At 44.6% G+C, this 19,609-nt stretch overlaps 1 protein-coding gene across 1 annotated transcript in view; it reads left to right on the plus strand.

The window, feature by feature from the left end:
- The first annotated feature begins 2,376 nt into the window (after nt 1–2,376).
- Nucleotides 2,377–19,609, plus strand: part of ATP2C1 (ATPase secretory pathway Ca2+ transporting 1) — a 163,406-nt gene continuing 146,173 nt past the window's right edge. The window contains 1 exon segment of the mRNA XM_073632757.1: nt 2,377–2,792. Coding sequence (XP_073488858.1) covers nt 2,667–2,792 — 126 coding nt within the window. The 5' untranslated portion in view covers nt 2,377–2,666.

A 19,609-nucleotide genomic window follows, 5' to 3' on the forward strand; every position in this document is an offset into this window, starting at 1 on the left:
TCTCCTCCGCTATGTGTCTTTCATGTTCTATCTTAGCCATCCTAATTGCACCCTTACATTTCTTATTGCATTCTTTATAAATTCTGAATGCTGTGGATGATCCCTCAACCTTGTATTTTTTGAAGGCCTTCTCCTTTGCTTTTATATGCATTTTTACATTGGAGTTAAGCCATCCAGGATGTTTGTTCGCTCTTTTAAATTTATTACCCAATGGGATACATTGGCTAATGCCCTTATTTAATATGCTCTTAAAGCAAACCCATCTCTCCTCCGTATTCTTTGTTCCTAATATTTTATCCCAATTTATGTCTTTTAGCAAGGTTTGTAGTTTAGGGAAGTTGGCTCTTTTGAAATTCAGTGTCTTTGTGTTCCCTTTATGTCTCCTATTTGTGTGATTTATACTGAAACTAATTGACCTGTGATCGCTGTTACCTAAATTGCCCCATATTTCCACATCTGTTATCAGGTCTGTATTGTTGGTAATCAGTAGATCTAGTAATGTTTTATTTCTAGTAGGTGCGTCTACCATCTGACCCATAAAATTGTCCTGCAAGACAATAAGGAACTGGCGAGCCTTAAATGAATGTGCGGTTCCCTCCGCCCAGTCTATGTCTGGATAATTAAAATCCCCCATTATGATAACGACATGAAAGGCGACAGTCGGCTTTACTAAAGTACACACACTCCCAGCTGATATAGCAGCACTGTAAAAATCAGAATCCCCAGCAAGTGGCTGGGGCTTATGATTTTACTGCCCCCCTATTCTGGCGCCCTGAGGTGGCGGCTTAAGCCCCCATATGGTAGTGCCAGCCATAGCCCTGGGGCCGCTACAGTTATAGGGCAGTCTTTAGGCTCAGTTCACACCAGTGTGCTGTACAACCTCACATGTGATTCGCATCACACTGCAGTGCAAATCACATGTGAAGTCTGCTATGCGATTTCAGCCAAACAAACAGTAGGTGCAGGACCCTTTTTTGGTCCGCACCAGAATCGGATCGCATGGGTGTGAACACCCATGCGATTCGATCCATGTCTGAAGTGACAGTTCGCACTGTTATATGTGAACCGATCTGGGGGTGTCACTAACTTTGTATTGACACTCCCAGCGGTTTGCATAAGGCAGTGTGAACCGCCTGCGAGTCAGATGTGATGCTGAAACCCGCAGTGGATTTGCAGGGTTCTCGCATCGCACATATGTGAACAGAGCCTAAGTTCTGGTTCACACTGCAGCGATGCAGGAACCCTGCGAATCCACTGCATCGCATCTGACTCGCAGGCGGTTCACACTGTCTTATGCGAACCGCTGGGAGTGTCAATACAAAGTTAATGACACCCCCAGATCGGTGAATGGGTAGCCATACACAGTCACATGGGGGGGGGGCGGGATCTGGGGGCCCCTGGCTAAAGGGTGCTTCCAGATACCGATAAGCCTCCTGCTCGCAGAACCCCACAACAACAGCCCAGGGTTGTGGGGATGAGGCCCTTGTCCCCATCAACATGGGGACAAGGTACTCTGGGGTACCCCCCATGTTGAGGGCATGAGGCCTTGTATGGTTCAGGAGGGTGGGGTGCTTGCTCGCTCCCCCCCTCTTTTCCTGGCCTGCATGCTCGGATAAGTGCCTGGTATGGATTTTGGGGGGAACTCCATGGCGTTTTAAAAAATAAAATCCTTACCAAACCCACAGGGCCTGGTATGGATTGCTGGCAAATGTTTTTTTTTCATTCAGATTTCAGTGGGGAAGCCCATTGACAGCTGACTCCTCCGTTGTTAAGGATGCAGCGGACGGCTTGCTGGCCCGCACCTTAACAACCGGCTATTTACTATTCCCTGATTGGGCAAACTTTGCCCAATCAGGGCTTAGAATGTGCAGTGCATTGTGGGGCACTCGATGGGTGTACATCCCACCAAGCGCTTCAAGAAAATTCAGGCGTTTGCCATGTTCGGGCCGAACCGTCCGCCCAACTCTAGTCTGCAGAACCTTGGTGGCTGCATGTCAGGAAGGGGGCGTGTCTGTGGCACAATGGTGTCACACTACAAACTGTGAAGTCACACTCCATACACCTCCCACTTCAAAGTGTCCCTCCTATTAGGACATGTTAGTAATAAACATGAAAACTGGCTCTGGTAATATTTATTACAGTGCTCCTCTCTGGTAATGCTGTGATAATCTTCATGTATTCCCATCATTGAACACACACCTCACTGTATCACCGCCCTCTGTTCTTCCACCTTCCAGAAGAACACAACCTGGTCAGCTTTGTACAGATCCACCAATTACAGAAGCTTTCTACTGAGCCACCAATCACAGCGCGCCTGCCATCCTGGAGAGGAAGTCTGTGGAGAACGCTCCTCCCAGCCCCCTCGCACATAGCGCTGACTGGTTAGTAGCGGAGCGGTGGGCGGGGCTATCCGCTGCTAGGGAAGTGTATTGCAATCTATGGTTTAGAGCTTCCGGTATAGATTGTGGTCTCCCGGTACCGGAGAGAGCGGAGCGGGCGTGGAGTATCGGCTGCCTTGTTCGGCTTGTCTTTGTGTGTGTGGCGGTGTGCTCGGGTGACCTGTACCGGTGTGTCTCTGAGCGGACTCCTTACAGCAACAAGACCCTGAATGCGGTGCGGGGCTCTGCGCTGGGGGCCCCCCCTGATCACAGGCAGCTGAAGGGGCTATGACGTCTGTGGCGGAGGCTGGAGCGGCAGTAGTGGTGGACGGGTCAGTGACTTCTGTGTGGAAGACAAGAGGTGACGGTACTGCTGTCCGGGGAGGAGGAACAGCGCAGCCCGGCGGCTCTCCGGTGAGGAAGGGGTGTGTGAGGGGGGGGCTCTGTGTACACCACCGGGGGAGGGGAGGGGGGGCTCTGTGTACACCACCGGGGGAGGGGGGGGGGGGCTCTGTGTACACCACCGGGGGAGGGGGGGCTCTGTGTACACCACTGGGGGGGAGGGTTTGTGTGCCGGCACCCCCCCCCCCATATCTCCTACATAGACCACTGAGGGAGGGGCTTGTCAGAGCTGTCATTACTAGTCCTTCCTTCACTCACCAATCGGGGATAAGTGTGGTTCTTTGAAATCTGGGGCCCCAAACTTTGTAAACAAAGGGCCACTTACTGTCCTTCAGACCTGGTGGGATACAGACTGTAACCGTGACCTCGGGGTCAGTGGGAACACAAAATTACCTATGGTCAGTTGGAGGAATAGTGCTCCATGGCTGGGTGTCAGTGGGACTAGGAGATGTGGCCCCCGGTTGGGTGTCAGTGGGACATGAAGGAGAAGGGGCCCCCGGTTGGGTGTCAGTGGAACATGAAGGAGATGTGGCCCCCGGTTGGGTGTCAGTGGGACATGAAGGAGAAGGGGCCCCCGGTTGGCTGTCAGTGGGACATGAAGGAGAAGGGGCCCCCGGTTGGCTGTCAGTGGGACATGAAGGAGAAGGGGCCCCCGGTTGGCTGTCAGTGGGACATGAAGGAGAAGGGGCCCCCGGTTGGCTGTCAGTGGGACATGAAGGAGAAGGGGCCCCCGGTTGGCTGTCAGTGGGACATGAAGGAGAAGGGGCCCCCGGTTGGCTGTCAGTGGGACATGAAGGAGAAGGGGCCCCCGGTTGGGTGTCAGTGGGACATGAAGGAGAAGGGGCCCCCGGTTGGCTGTCAGTGGGACATGAAGGAGAAGGGGCCCCCGGTTGGCTGTCAGTGGGACATGAAGGAGAAGGGGCCCCCGGTTGGCTGTCAGTGGGACATGAAGGAGAAGGGGCCCCCGGTTGGCTGTCAGTGGGACATGAAGGAGAAGGGGCCCCCGGTTGGCTGTCAGTGGGACATGAAGGAGAAGGGGCCCCCGGTTGGCTGTCAGTGGGACATGAAGGAGAAGGGGCCCCCGGTTGGGTGTCAGTGGGACATGAAGGAGAAGGGGCCCCCGGTTGGGTGTCAGTGGGACATGAAGGAGATGGGGCCCCCGGTTGGGTGTCAGTGGGACATGAAGGAGAAGGGGCCCCCGGTTGGGTGTCAGTGGGACATGAAGGAGAAGGGGCCCCCGGTTGGGTGTCAGTGGGACATGAAGGAGAAGGGGCCCCCGGTTGGGTGTCAGTGGGACATGAAGGAGAAGGGGCCCCCGGTTGGGTGTCAGTTGGAGGAATAATGCCCCATGGTTGGGTGCCAGTGGGACGAGGAGGGGTAATGCCCCATGGTTGGGTATCAGTGGGACGAGGAGGAGAGGTGGCCCATGGTGGGTGCAAATTGCCCCATCATTGGTATCAGTAATAGGAATAGTGACCCATTGTAGATGTCAGTGGATGGAATAGTGCCTCATCATTGGTGTTAGTAGGAGTAATAGTGTCCCATTGTTTGTGTCAATGAGAGCCACAGTGCCCCATCATTGGTGTCAATTAGAGCAATATCGCCCCATCGTTGAGTGGCAGCGGGGAGGTATGGTGCCAAATTGTTAGTCAGTGGGAGGAATAATGCCCCTTCGTTGGTGTTAATGAATTGAATGGTGTCCATTTTTTGTGTCGGTGGGAAGAATAGTGCCCCATCTTTGGTGTCAGTAGGTGGAATATTGCCCCATTAGTGGTGTTAGAGAATGCAATTGTGCCCCATTGTTGGTGGGAGGAAATGAGCCCCATTGTTTGTCTGTGGTAGTAGTTACAGAACCTCATCAATGGTGTCAGTGGGTGGAATTGTGCTATGTTTTTGATGCCGGTTGTGCCCCATAGGGCCACTTAAAAGCAAGTAAAGGACCACAGTGTGGGGACCACTGTTCTCGTGTCCCCACACCTGATATGCACATGCTTGTTTCATGGTCCTGACTCCACCAGGCACTAGGGAAAGGTGAGGATAGCATTCTTAAGTCCCCTTTAACACGGGGTGGATCTGCTCAGCGGGAGATCGCTCCGTTGTCATCCGCCGGCTCAGCGGAGATCAGGTTGGACAAAAACGGACAACATGTCCATTTTCATCAGATCCCCTCTGATCTGCCAGACAGATGGCAAACTTATCGCCATACGTCTGATTTTAGCGGATCGGAGAGACACATCTCTGCTGATATCCGCCTGCCCATAGGAGTCAATGGGTGGCCCGCTTGGACCCGCCAGAAAAACGGACAGGTGGATCCGAGCGGGCTTATCGTGTAAAAGGTTAAGCTCCTGCATTAAAGAAGAAGTCTGTAGTGGCTTATTTACGTTTGGGTGCTCAGCAGTGCCTTTTATATTTGTGATTATACATTGGAGCTTCATTAATATCAATCTGGAACAAGTTCAGGTGAGTGCAGGGTTAATGGCACTCACCACTGTGCTTCATGGTTACAAATCTGCAGCTTAGGGTATCAGTCTGGAGGCTTTTCTTCCTGTAGTGTTCTGACAGCTGCTCTAGTGTTAGTTGTGAGAGGCAGTGCATGTGTGTGGGAGCTGAAGCCTGCTCTGTTTGTTCTGTGTCTGTGGACACTTGGGCTGGCAGAGGAAGTGTGTTTACACTAAATTCTACTTACTGGAATCCTGTGTGCACTCTGATCCTGCTAATCACCTTCCTCCCTGCTCTCCCACATACTTCCTAAAGGAACTGCTCAATCAGTTGTGTGGGAGATGCCACTGATGTCCTGCTGTTTAAAAAAAAAAAAAAAAAAAAAAAAAAGCATGTTTGGGGGCTCCCATACTAGATCCTACCTTCAGCCACTGATCTGAAACAAGCATGAACATTCTAGGTGTCCTAGCACAAGGAATGTACGCAAGGATAGCAGCTTGTGCATTCAAGAATATATTGTCTATGGCAGACGTTTTAAAGTGTTTGTAAATGGTAACAATGACCTTCTCTTATTTGTCTTAACCACTTCAGCCCCGGAAGAATTTACCTCCTTCCTGACCAGAGCACTTTTTGCGATTCGGCACTGCGTCGCTTTAACTGACAATTGCGCAGTCGTGCGAAGTGGCTCCCAAACAAAATTGACCTTTTTTTCCCACAAATAGAGCTTTCTTTTGGTGGTATTTGATCACCTCTGCGGTTTTTATTTTTTGCGCTATAAACAAAAAATAGCGACAATTTTGAAAAAACGCATTATTTTTTACTCTTTGCTATAATAAATATCCCCAAAAAATAATTTAAAAAACTTTTTTTTTTTTCCTCAGTTTAGGCCAATACGTATTCTTCTACATATTTTTGGTAAAAAAAAAATCGCAATAAGCGATTGGTTTGCGCAAAAGTTATAGCGTTTACAAAATAGGGGATAGTTTTATGGCATTTTTATTATTTTTTTTTTTTAAACTAGTAATCGGCGATCAGCGATTATTTTTTTATTTTTTTTTTTATTGTGACTGCGACATTATGGCGGACACATCGGACATTTTTGACACCATTGTCATTTGTACAGCAATTAGTGCTATAAAAATGCACTGATTCCTGTGTAAATGATACTGGCAGTGAAGGGGTTAACCTCTAGGGGGCGGGGAGGAGTTAAGTCATTACTAGGGAGTGTTTTCTAACTGTAGGGGGGATGGGCTAGCTGTGACATGTCAATGATCTCTGTTCCCGATGACAGGGAGCAGAGATCAGTGACACTGTCACTAGGCAGAACGGGGAGATGCTTGTTTACATCAGCATCTCCCCATTCATCCTCTCCATGTGGCGATCGCGGGTATCCCCGCGGCGATCGAGTCCGCGGGACCCGCAACCCGACTCGCGGAGCTCCCGGCCGTATGCCATTTTCCCAGCCGAGCCATTCTGCCGATGTACATAGCCAAAGAGGAAGTGAGAAGAAATCCCTGGAAATGAATTGGAATTCCTTGGGGACCCCCAGGTCACCAGAACAGGTCAAGTGTGTGGATGGGGGAAGCGAGACATTATTTTTTTTCGTTCAACCTCCTGGTTGAACGAAAAAAAAAGACTTGTGTATAGCCAACCTTATTTTCTACCTATTCGTGAGCTTAAAGTCTGCATCTGAGCACAACAAACTCAAAAACTCTAATTAGCTTTTAATATTCAAAGCAAACTCACCCATCCATGTCTCCATGCTTTATTTTGTTGATAAATCACTTTGAAAAACACTCCCTAGCATTTCTGACCATAGCCATCTTGAGTAAGGGCAGATAATTCATGTAGCATTTACTTCCTGGAATCCATCTGCCCTTAGCTCAAGCATGCAGACAGGAGGGTGTGCTTAGCTGAGAAATCCCCCCCCCCCCTCCCCTCCTGAAGACGTGACGTATTTTGCCTAGGCAAAAAAACAGGAAGTAACTGAAATGTGAAAAAAAAATAAAGTTAAATATACAGTTTCAGGTAAGTGACACATTATGGGCTATTATGTGATGCATAGTAGCCCATTATGCTTTACCTTTGGAGGGAAATAAAGGGGAAGTAAAACCCACCAGGATTTACTTCCTCTTTAAATCGGCTTCAGTCGCAGGCATCTCAAATAAGGGAAACGGACAGTGAAGTTGTGCGACATCACAGCCAGGTTTCCCACTGTGCATGCATGAGCCATGCTGTACTTTGTGTCCTAGAAGACTGTGGGGCGGTTAGAACTTCTGCACAGATCGCTGTGGCCCATCTGACCAGATGTGTGAGTGAGTACCTGTCAGAACCGGGTACCTGCTCCCCCCCCCCCCCAAAAAAAAAAGTGCCAAATGTGGCAGTGGAGGGAGAAGGATGCAAACAAGGGGAGCTTCCCCTTTTGGGTGGAGTTCCGCTTTAAATGGATAAAACATAGGGGAATGATCATGTATTGCAGAAGTGAATTTTTTATTCCCCATTTGTGCTTTTTGTTTTTAAGGTTTGGTGCTTCAACTAGCAGAGGTGAGTATAGGGTTAAGGACACTCCCCGCTGTGCCTCATGGTTACAGATATGCAGCTTAGGGGTACCGGTCCGGAAGCTTTTCTTCCTGCATTGCCCTGATCCTTTGATCCCCCAGATACCAGGCATAGAGTCCTGTGAGCCCAGCACATTCTGTAGGAGATCAGAGAGCAGAATGCAGCTACTGGGAACATTTCTGCACCATAATGTTGAAGCTGCAGATTAGATGATTAGGAACACAGAGGTGAGTGTAATTAACACCTTACTATGGGCTTTATCTCATGCACATGTAATGGACTTTTCTATACTTGAGTGGCAGAGTGTGAACGTATGGTGTTAAAGATTTGTAATAAGCTGAATGCATCGATACGGACGCCTGCTCAATAAAATGTTTGCATGGGTTTACCCTCCCTGGATAGAAGAATAAGTGCTGGCTTGTTGAAGCTGCATGCTCCTTCTTTAGTATATCACCACCAGGTTGGTAAGCACTCTGTGGATGTCCCTTCTTGTAGCACTTGAAAAAAGGTTGCCACTTGAAAAGTTGGAAGTTTGGGTTTGACTGTTCCAGTTGTATAAGAAGAACACCACAAAAATCACAGCAGTCCGGAGTATAAAAGTCCATTCAGTTTTTTTTAAATGAGCCAGAGTGCAACATGTGTTGGGGGATAGAGCTTCTAACTTTATGGGGGCTAATTAGGTATTGTAGCCATTTTCAGCAGGGCTGACATACTTTGTAAGGAACGCTGCATGCATATGCCGGAATATGTCTGTAAAAGTCACCCTTTCCCCGTCTACCTCAGTTATACTTGCCTAAAATTTGGATTCAGAAATAATTTACTTACTGCTGCAGTTGAGGGACGGTCATTTGTTACAAGGCACACATACTTGGTGTAATTTTAATATCGGTAATAAGGGTAGTACCTGTAGATAGCTCTTAAAGGGAGCCCTGACATTTCTGATAAACATTGGTATATATGACAAGAAACAAAGGGCCCAGATGTGATTGACCAGCTACAAAAGAATGTTCAAATCTAGTGAGCGTTTACAGCCAGCTAATTGTGCTCATGTATTACCTGTTCATGTAAAATGTAGTATGGAAGGGAGTCCCTGGTATAGTGCACTTTTCCATACCTGTTAACACTAGAGGACCAGCAGTGGGTTACACAGTTGAGAGGTGAGGAAGTACAGGTGTGATTATTATTATTATACAGGATTTATATAGCACCAACAGTTTACGCAGCGCTTTACAACATGAGGGCAGACAGTACAACTTCAATACAGGAGGAATCAGAGGGCCCTGCTCATTAGAGCTTACAATCTAGGATGACCTCTTAGGCTAGGCCATCGGTGCTCATCGGTGTGGCCCTCCAGCTGTTGCGGAATTTAGTCCCATGAGGCATTGCAAGGCTGCCAGTTACAAGCATGACTCCCAAAGGCATGATGGGACTTGTAGTTTCACAACAGCTGGAGGGCCACAGGTTTAGCACCCATGGGCTAGCCTAACATCTCTGTTGCTGGGGAACACGTGCGTTCCCAACCTGCAGAGTAACACGCTGCACTTTAGCAGATGTACTGGGTTGCCAATAATGCAATGTTTTATCAGCTGTTGTCGGACCTCTTCCCTGCAGCTGCTGCAGGCTGATGCAGGGGAGAGCCCATAACAGGACTGAAAATAGGCAAGTATATGCGTCCCCGCGCCCCTCTTTCTTCTTCTTTCTTCTTTCTTCTTTCTTCTTTCTTCTTTCTTCTTTCTTCTTTCTTCTTTCTTCTTTCTTCTTTCTTCTTTCTTCTTTCTTCTTTCTTCTTTCTTCTTTCTTCTTTCTTCTTTCTTCTTCTTCCTTTTTTTTTTACACACAGATTAGTCATAAGTGTTAGGAGGGCAGAGGGGTCAGTTTGAAGGCTAGTTAGGTTTTAAATGAAATTCTACTTTAACTATTAAAGTGGTTGTACCCCTTTACATATACCCAGTGAAGGAAATGTCCTCAGGTGATACACAGAGATGAATTAAATCCTCCAATATTAATTGTACCTGTCTATTTGCAGTCTTCTCTACAGCCATTCAAAGTCCAGAATTTTATAAAGTGTTTCTGAGCTTTCAGAAAACAAGGCAAAGAGCTAAAGTTACTCTCTGCACACCACACAGGAACAGAGCTGAGGCTGTCAATCTACTGGAGGTCCCTCCCCTGTCACCATTTTCTCTTTGTGTCAGGAAAATTTGATTCACGCTGATGGCACAGGAACAAAGCAGCAGACAGAAATGGCACTTAGTGCTCTTAATAGTGACAAGTACACACTATAGAGGGATATGCTTTGTTCATATTTTATGTCTGAGGTTTACGAACACTTTAATGTAATTTGCTTTTGAGGATTAAAGAGGAAGTAAACTCTCCCACTCTGATGCTGCTTTTCATTTAGTCCATTATAATTAAAATATAAAGTAATTATCAAACTATAACCACTGTAATCCAGCCCAAATCGCATATTACTTACTGTTTAAAGAAACTTTAAAAAACTTGTTTCCAGGGGTAAGGCAGCGCCATCTTAAGTATTGTTTTCTGAGTCCACAGTAGAGTGTATTTCCGCCCTTACATTGAGCACTTCCTGTACTGTTAACCAAGCCTCCTTCCCAATCCAATGTTTCTATGGCAACCCTGCTTCATAGCTGACTTGTTTTATTTCATAGTATTTACTTGTGCCGCTTTATCTAGTGTTTGCCTGTGTCAGTCTTATCAGCTTCAGCTGATAAGGCTGCAGTAATTCTGTCAATGCCAAGTTTACACTCCATGTGATGTCACATGGGGTGTAGTAGGAAGCTCTGAGTGATTATGCAGTCTTGTGGAATTTCAGAGTTGTGCCGTAGGAAGATCTGATAATAGACAGACAAGTGCACATAGTGTGCCGTAAATCAGGGGAGATATGGGCATGCTCAGTTGAGTCATTCTAAAGAACAAAAAGGATTACAACAATACTAAGCAAGTAAGGAGATATCTACAAACAGTGTTCATTTTTTTTAATGCTGATTTACATGGGACAAAGTTGTCGGGAGAGTTTACAACCACTTTAATGCTGTTAGTGAACAGTGGTGACCAAAGTGGATAATTATTGGATTGCTTGTCAGTGGTGCTGTCCTCTGTATGTCTGACTTGCATCTTTATGGCAGAGCAATGCGCAATGATCGAATGGCTGACATCACAGCAGCTGATCATTATCTACCACCAAAATGTGAACAGTGTCATTTTATTTATTTTTTTTTGTCTTATTTTTAGATAAACCGCTAATGCAGTGAAAAGAAAAATAATACATCCGTGCAAAAAAAAAAAAGGTCAGAGTTGGAGATTAGGAGTGCGTTTCAAGCTTAACAATGTACTTCTTTGTATATATCTTGCATATGAAATATATTTTAGAAAACTGTCTAACCTGCATTCTATTTATGAAATGTGTATTTTGGTTATTGTCATTTTATACATCTTTGTCTGTATTTCATGAACATTCCAGACATTTTTCTGGTTGATAATCTGATTAGTTCAGTAACAAGGTTGAAGGTTGAGAGTTGACTAGTACATTTTTTCTCTTGCAGTAATTATGCTGGTAAGCCATGATGTAAAGCCGGCCATAGACAGTTTGATATTCGTCCAGTTCAGCAGGCACCGGCCAAATTTCGATCCATGTATGGACAGGCTGGTTGTCCGGAAGTTGATCTATTGACTTCAGTACAATGGCAGGGAAACCTCCCGCTGTCAGAATACAATGGTGCTGCCGGAGGGATTCCCCCATCAAAACTAAATGTGTTGATAGGGAAATGGAGCAGTTTTCTTTTTTTTTTTTCCTTTACCCATGCTTGAAGGCACGAAAATTGCATAATGTACATTGCATAATGTACGGGCGGCCTAAGTTGCAGATGTGCCAATAAAAGCAGTTTAATGGTAGACTACAGCACAAATAAGGATTTTATGTACAGTTTTAGATTTATATAGTGATATTATTGCATTGTCATAATTGACACTTGTTTTCATGCACTTTTGAATTAAATTTAATTACCATATTGGATTTGAATCACATCGGGTTTAGCAGTTTTATAAAACTTGTGGACTGTTTACATTCCAACTGACCTTTTGATTTGGTGCAGCAACTTTGGATTGCCTTTCATAGTGCGGCTAAGCAGCCACTGTAAGACATTCAGGAGGTGATTTTGCTGCCTAATAAATGGCTGTGGGGTGTGTTTTTTTTGTTTGCAGTTTAACCATGAATGTGATGCAAAGTCCTTATCCCAGCGGCGCCATGTCCACTTGTAGGTGGGTGGTCGGGGGTATAGAAACGCAGAGCAACCACTATTTTGCTGCCCCATAATAAAGGAGCCTAAATTTGTTGTGGCTACAGCATATGAACAGCCTCCTTCAGCTGTATTTTGGTCCTTGGGATCTCAGCTACCTGCGTTCACCTCCCCTGACCAACCTATGTAAAAAAAAAAAAAAAAAAGTGATGCAGACTGTGGCTGACTGTTGCAGTGATCACTAAAGTAGCTGTACTGCCAATCTCCTGTTCACAAACTGGGACTTGAGCTATGAAATTAACTTTGAGTGTTCTGTAACACCTGAGCGTATTTCGTGCAATTCCTGAAGTGCAAGAATGCAAAGGGCGAGTCCCATCGTTCTCAGAGGGCTTATTCATACCTAAGTGGTGTGTCCCCAGCCTTGGGGACTCGGAACAAAATTATATGGGGAGAATTGCCAATGTGGCAAAATTGTACTGGGGGAGTGCAGGGGTCAGGCGTGTGTAACTTACAAGGTATAAGGCCTGGAGTGGTAAGACACAAAGAACAGGTGTGCAGGGTAGGTAATGCACAGGGATTAGGAGTGCGTAAGATACAAAGGGTAAGGAGTGTATAACACAGAGCACAAGGGTCAGAAGAGTGTAATGGACAGGTAGACAGTGTCAGTAGACAGAGCACAACAAATATTACCTCCACCCCAGGCCTAAATTACCACCCCCCCGCTTCCTCCCCAGTACAACCTTGTTTGTCTCCTCTTCCCTTGCTCAGTTCCACTCTGCCCCCTCAGTACAGCTCTTTTAGTGTTCCTGGCAAGGACAGGTGCTTCGTCCAGCTCCACTGCAGGCAGCCTGTCAAAGTCTATGGGATGCTGTGGCTGGATTGGGCTAAACTATGTGCTGAGTGGTGCCTAGGGTACTGTGCATTCAGGGACAAAGGGCTGGAATTCAGATTTTCTGTTTTAATGGCCAATGTGTTCGATGTCCAGCAGACATGGAAAAAGTGCTTGGCTATAGAAAAGTCTGGGTACCCCCCTCTCCTTAATGGAGTGTTACCTTGCATCAGTGGTAGACTGTATTTAGAGAGGTCATATGGTTTGAAATGGGTCAAAGGCTTTTACATTCCATCCCATGCTGATTACACCCTATGGGACTTAATCTCTAGCATACCTTCCTATTGATTAAATGAAATGCTGCAGGTTTAGGATCATGTAATCATAACATACTTTACAACCATGAATAGAAATAGGCCATCTGTACTCCTGAACAGTTTAATTTGGGAGTGACAGATGATGGCTGACAAGTGTTTGTGGCATGTTCAGAATGCCTGGAGCAGTTTCCTGCAAATTTATAAAATTTTCAAGTAGCATTTAATATAGTGTGTGTATCGGCATATACACTATATTACCAAAAGTATTGAGCACCTGCCTTTACACACTCATTTTCTTTAATGGCATCCCAGCCTTACTCCGTAGGGTTTATATTGAGTTGGCCCACCCTTTACAGCTACAACAGCTTCAACTCTTTGGGGAAGGCTGCCCACAAGGTTTAGGAGTGCCATTCTTTCAGAAGCGCATTTGTGAGGTCAGGCCCTGATGTGGACGAGAGAGCCTGGCTCGCAGTCTCCGCTCGAATTCATCCCAAAGGTGTTCTATAGGGTTGAAGTCAGGACAATCAATTTCCATCACCCCAAACTCGCTCATCCATGTCTTTATGGACTTTGCTTGGTCCACTGGTGCGCAGTCATGTTGGAACAGGAACGGGCCATTCACAAACTGTTCCCACCAACTTTGAAGCATGGAATTGTCCAAAATGTCTTGGAATGCTGACTCCTTTTAAAAGTTCCCTTTACTGGAACTAAGGTGCCAAGCCCAAACCCTCAAAAACAACCCCACACCATAATCCCCCCAACCCCCCCACCCCACCACCACCACCAAATGATTTGGACCAGTGCACAAAGCAAGGTTCATAAAGACACGGATGAGCGAGTTTGGGGTGGAGGAACTTTACTGGTCTGCAAGGAGTCCTGACCTCAACCTGATGGAACACCTTTGGAATGAATTTGTTCCGAGACTGCGTGCCAGGCCTTCTTGTCCACATCAGCGCCTGACCTCACAAATGGGCTCCTGGATGAATGGTCAAAAATCCCATAGACACACTCCTAAACCTTGTGTACAACCTTACCAGAAGAGTTGAAGCTGTTATAGCTGCAAAGGGTGGGCCAACTCAATATTGAACCCTACAGACTACTTTTGGTAATAGTGTATGTGTGTGTATATATATTTATTCATCATACACTTTTTTTTTTTTTTATATTACACGTTTTAGAAATAATGAATAAGAAACCTAAAACACTTTGTTTTTTGCATAGAGAAGGGAATGGTTAAAACCTCTGTGTCACATTGTGCCGATTCACTTCCTGTCCGAGACACAACCAGAGATCTCTCCAATGCCTGGTACACACTTTCAGTTTACTTTTCATTCAACCCAGTGGGCTAAACTGAAACAAAAACTGAAGTGCTCGCAATGAGCTTGCTGTGCTAACTGTCTGTTAGTGTGGCAATCTCCCCACTGAGCTATTGTGTTCTGACAGGGGGAACGCCCTGCCAGAACACACAGGTCAGCGTGCGCTGCCATAGCTGATCGGATGCTGGCTTTCCAGCATGCCCGTTCAACAGAAGCCAGGCAGCTTCTGTCGGACAGACTGGTGTACACATGGACTGCATGTCAGCTGGTTTCTATTGCACCGGCCAATATTCAGCCCGTGTGTACCAGGCTTAAGCCGAATTAATTAAAAAAAAAAAAAAAAAATCACTTCTGCTATACAAGTGCTGGCTGGATCCCATGTAGGCACTTCTGCAATATACATTCCTTGTCCAACCTTTGCTTTTTAATATACTTGGGCAAATGAAGCAAGTAAACAACTTTTAACCTTTTTCCTTTCTTCTGCCTCCTGAGAGTTGTACTGGACTGCTCAGCCGTTTGCAAGTTCACATCTCCAGGCTAGGAAAGAGCTTAAAGTTTATACTAAACGTTTAATTTTATTTTTATTTTCTTTATAAAAAATATTAAACATGCCTATACTTACCTGCTCTGTGCAATAGTTTTGCACAGAGCATCCCCAATACTCTTCTTCTTGGCTTCCCTGTTGACACCCCAGGCCCCTCCTCTTCATTGGGTGCCCCCCAGATATATCTCTCTCTACTTCTCTATCTATTAGTTGTGGTCAAAAGTTTACATACCCTGGCAGAATTTATGATTTCTTGGCCATTTTTCAGAGAATATGAATGATAACACAACAACATTTCTTTCACTCATGGTTAGTGTTTGGCTGAAGCCATTTATTATCAATTAACTTATCTCTTTTTAAATCATAATGACAACAAACTACCCAAATGACCCTGATCAAAAGTTTACATACCCTGGTGATTTTGGTTTGATAACATGCACACAAGTTGACGCAAAAGGGTTTTAATGGCTATTAAAGGTAACCATCCTCGCCTGTTATCTGTTTGAACGGTCCAATGAGTTTCTAAACTCCTGACAGACCCTTGCATCTTTAATCCAGTGCTGCACTGACGTTTCTGGATTCTGAGTCATGGGGAAAGCAAAAGAATTGACAAAGGATCTGTGGGAAAAGGTAGTTGAACTGTATAAAATGGGAAAGGGATATAACAAGATATCCAAGGAATTGAGAATGCAAATCAGCAGTGTTCAAACACTAATCAAGAAGTGGAAAATGAGGGGTTATGTTAAAACCAAACCACGGTCAGGTAGATTAACTAAAATTTCAGCCACAACTGCCAAGAAAATTGTTTGGGATGCAAAAAAAAAAAACCACAAATAACCTCAGGTGAAATACAGGACACTCTGAAAACATGTGGTGTGGCTGTTTCAAGATGCACAATAAGGAGGCACTTGAAGAAAGATGGGCTGCATGGTCGAGTCGCCAGAAGAAAGCCATTACTACGCAAATGCCACAAAGTATCCCGCTTATAATATGCCAAACGGCACAGAGACAATCCTCAAACCTTCTGCCACAAAGTCATTTGGAGTAATGAGATCAAAATTTTGCTTTTTGGCCACAAACATAAACACTTCATTTGGAGAGAAGTCAACAAGGCCTATGATGAAAGGTACACCATTCCTACTGTGAATGTTTTGGGGATGTGTGAGCTACAAAGGCACAGTACATTTGGTCAAAATTAATGGCAAGATGAATGCAGTATGTTATCAAAAAATACTGGAGGAGCATTTGCATTCATCAGCCAGGAAGCTGTGCATGGGATGTACTTGGACATTCCAACATGACAATGATCCTGTCATTGGCTACAGCAGAATAAAGTGAAGGTTCTGGAGTGGCCATCTCGGTCTCCTGACCTCAATATCATTGAGCCACTCTGGGGGGATCTCAAACGTGCAGTTCATGCAAGACAGCCCAAGAATTTCCAGGAACTGGAGGCTTTTTGCCAAAAGGAATGGGCAGCTTTACCATCTGAGAAGATAAAGAGCCTCATCCACAAATACCACAAAAGACTTCAAGCTGTCATTTATGTTAAAGGGGGCAATACACAGTATTAAGGCAAGGGTATATAAACTTTTGATCAGGGTCATTTGGGTAGTTTCTGTTGTGATTATGATTTAAAAAGAGTAAACACAGTTGATTGATCATACATGGCTTCAGCCAAACTAACCGTGAGTGAATGATAACACAAACTTTTCTTTCATATTCTCTGAAAAATGGCTAAGAATCATAAATTCTGCCAGGGTATGTAAACTTATGAGCACTAACCCCAGCCTCTCTTTCTAGGAGGGGGTTGGATGCTATCAGGACTGAGGACATATAGTGGCATAGTACTGATGGTGAATATTGCAACAAATGTTTGTTTTGCTGTTTTATCGTTTGAATGGGCTGTTCATTTTTTTTTTTTTTTTTTTTTTTTTTTTTTTTTTTGTTTTTGACTCGAGTTCTGCTTTAATACTTTGTTCAGTTTTGTGTTACTTTTGTATAGTGAGAACTATTCTTTCTCTTCACATGGTTTGCACTGGCTGCTAAAATGAGAAACAAAGCCAGAGCATAGGTGATTAACTATATTTGTCAAGGGTGGGTGCAGAAGGTGTTCGTAAAAGTTCAGCCACAGGTTGGCATCTTCCAGAAGGCAGGGTTGAGACTCTGTAGTGTAGAGGATAAAAGAAGTCTTTTTAAAGTCTTCATTTTGTTGAGTGCAGGATCTTACATGTAGCCATAGAGATGTGAAGGCCAGGAAAAAAAATGGAAAAATTCAGAAGTTTTTTTTTTGTTTTTTTTTTCCGGGGTGTTTTTTTTTTTTTGGTTTTTTTCCCAAAAAATTGGAAAAATTGAAAAGAAAAAAAATTGGAATATTTTATTTTACCATGATGAATAAAATATTTTAAGACGGGGGGGTTCACCTTTTTAAGTTTTTCGAAGTTCCTAATTGTGATGACGGACAAAAAAGAGTAGCTGCAGAAGCAGAGACGGATACTGACAATTTCAGCTCAGAAAATGATTCTGATTAAATGTCCATTGAAACTTAGTCCCACTCTCTTAACCATTCCCCCATCTTCAATTCTTTTTGTGAGAATGGGGTTTTTATTTTTATTTAATACTGTGGAGAGGAAATATGAAAAATTGTTACTTTTGGTTTTGAAAATTGTTTTGTGGAGGCTTTTTGGCTGTTCCACATAAACTAGTAAGCAGTTCAGGAGATTGTTGCTCCCTTTGTTACAAATAAATATTATTAAAAAAAAAGTCAATTCTGTTTGTGATAATTGTTTGGCTACACTATATTTTTAATATACTAGTTGTGATAATTTTATGCCAAGTCAAATTGTCCATAGTCATATATTTTATGTTTCTAAAGTAACATAATGACTTTCAATCTTAAAAAGACAAAGTGCTAATGTAGAATTTTTTTTTTTCAATTTTTCCAAAAATTTCCGTTTTCCCTCCAAAAAAGCTTCAAAATTTCCAGAAATGTTACATCTTTATGTAGCCAGTGGCTTTTATAAGGGCGTCAAAGTAAAATATTGTACTATAGCTTGTCACGGTGCAACTGTTTCCTTACAAATTATAACTTCGCATTGGGGGGCGCTAACATACAAATGACTGGATATTAGAAAACCAAACATAAAGAATCATTTATTTTTTGAGACTGTCCTACTTTTAAAGTCATACTCCATAGCATCGTCATTGTAATGCAGGAAACGCCTGAACAAAGATCTTTGTGGTGGGAACTTCGGATATTTTCATAAAAGCTGCAGAATAAAAATATTGAAAATTTTACTTTTAGAATTACAATGGCTTCATTTTGAAGAGTGTTTACCATCAACAAAAGTAGCAGCAGCTGCTCACTGACTCAGGAGAGCCAGAGCTGCAATATCACGTGACTGGCATGGATTAAAAATGGGTACGTACACAGATCTTTTTTTTTTTTTATACAGGATAGGAAGTGGGGAGGGAACATTAAAAAAAAAAAAAAAAAACACAATTATAGTTGGACTTCTTCCACTTTTAGATCTTGGAAATCATTGAGAACCATGTTGTATAGAAGTCCTTCTCTACCACCATTATAAAATTAACGCGTGAAGCACAGCAAAGAGAGCCTGTGTTTGTTTTTGGTAGCACATTCAGTTTTTCTTGCTGTTTTCACATCTTGTTAAATTTTTTCCTCCTTACTTCCAGTTATAGTAATCATTATCACCAGTAGCACAGTCAATAAAAACCTGACGGGTTCTCACACTTCATTCTGTATGTTGACTGGAGTTCCACTTTGTTACTGTGATCACCTTGTAACTTACTGTATTTATAGCTCAGTTGCCTCCGTGTTTTCACAGAAGCAACTTTTTATTATTTATCCTGTTCTTGCATCAATGTTCTCAGTCCCCTGCACACCAGTCCCCCCCTCCCCCAGTTCACATTGGTTTCACTTTCATGTCACACACCCTAATTTCACAGTCATGTACTGTTGCTCATACTCATTCTCTACCTTACACAGAGCGGACAGCAGGAGAGGCACAGCCACACTGGATGAGGAGGGGGAGTGGGAGCTGTCAGGGTTAACTTTTCATATTAACAAGCTGATGCCTGCAAAGTTAACTTGTGCAGCTCCCACTCCCGCTCTCCATCCAGTGCGGCTGTGCTTCCCGCTCTCTGTTCATTGCTATCCTGCTTTCCATTCTGCCTTGAGAATGACAGTGACAAAGTGCAGGGGGTAAGAAGCGGCTCCTAAATGTTGCAGGTCTAGATGGGACAGTAGCTCAGTCCGTATCCGGACCATGGTCTGCCATTTAGTGATCCCTGCTGTAGCCTGTCGGTTAGCACCCGGCCACACCTAGTCCAGGCCACTGCTTTCTGGTTTGAGAGAACCGCCTCCGTTGAAACCTTTCCCAATGTGAGCTGAAGTGTCTGGGAGGGGAACGGCGACCCCCCCCCCCCCCCTTTTTTTTTTTTTTTTTTTTTCGTTACGAGGCCTGTGCATCACATAGTAACTGGATCTGGTGCAGGGCGGATCCGGGGGGGGGGGGGGGGGGGCAGCGGCAACGGGGCAATTGCCCCCTCCGA

This window comes from Aquarana catesbeiana, linkage group LG05 (genome assembly GCF_042186555.1).
Source record: "Aquarana catesbeiana isolate 2022-GZ linkage group LG05, ASM4218655v1, whole genome shotgun sequence".
NCBI lineage: Eukaryota > Metazoa > Chordata > Amphibia > Anura > Ranidae > Aquarana > Aquarana catesbeiana.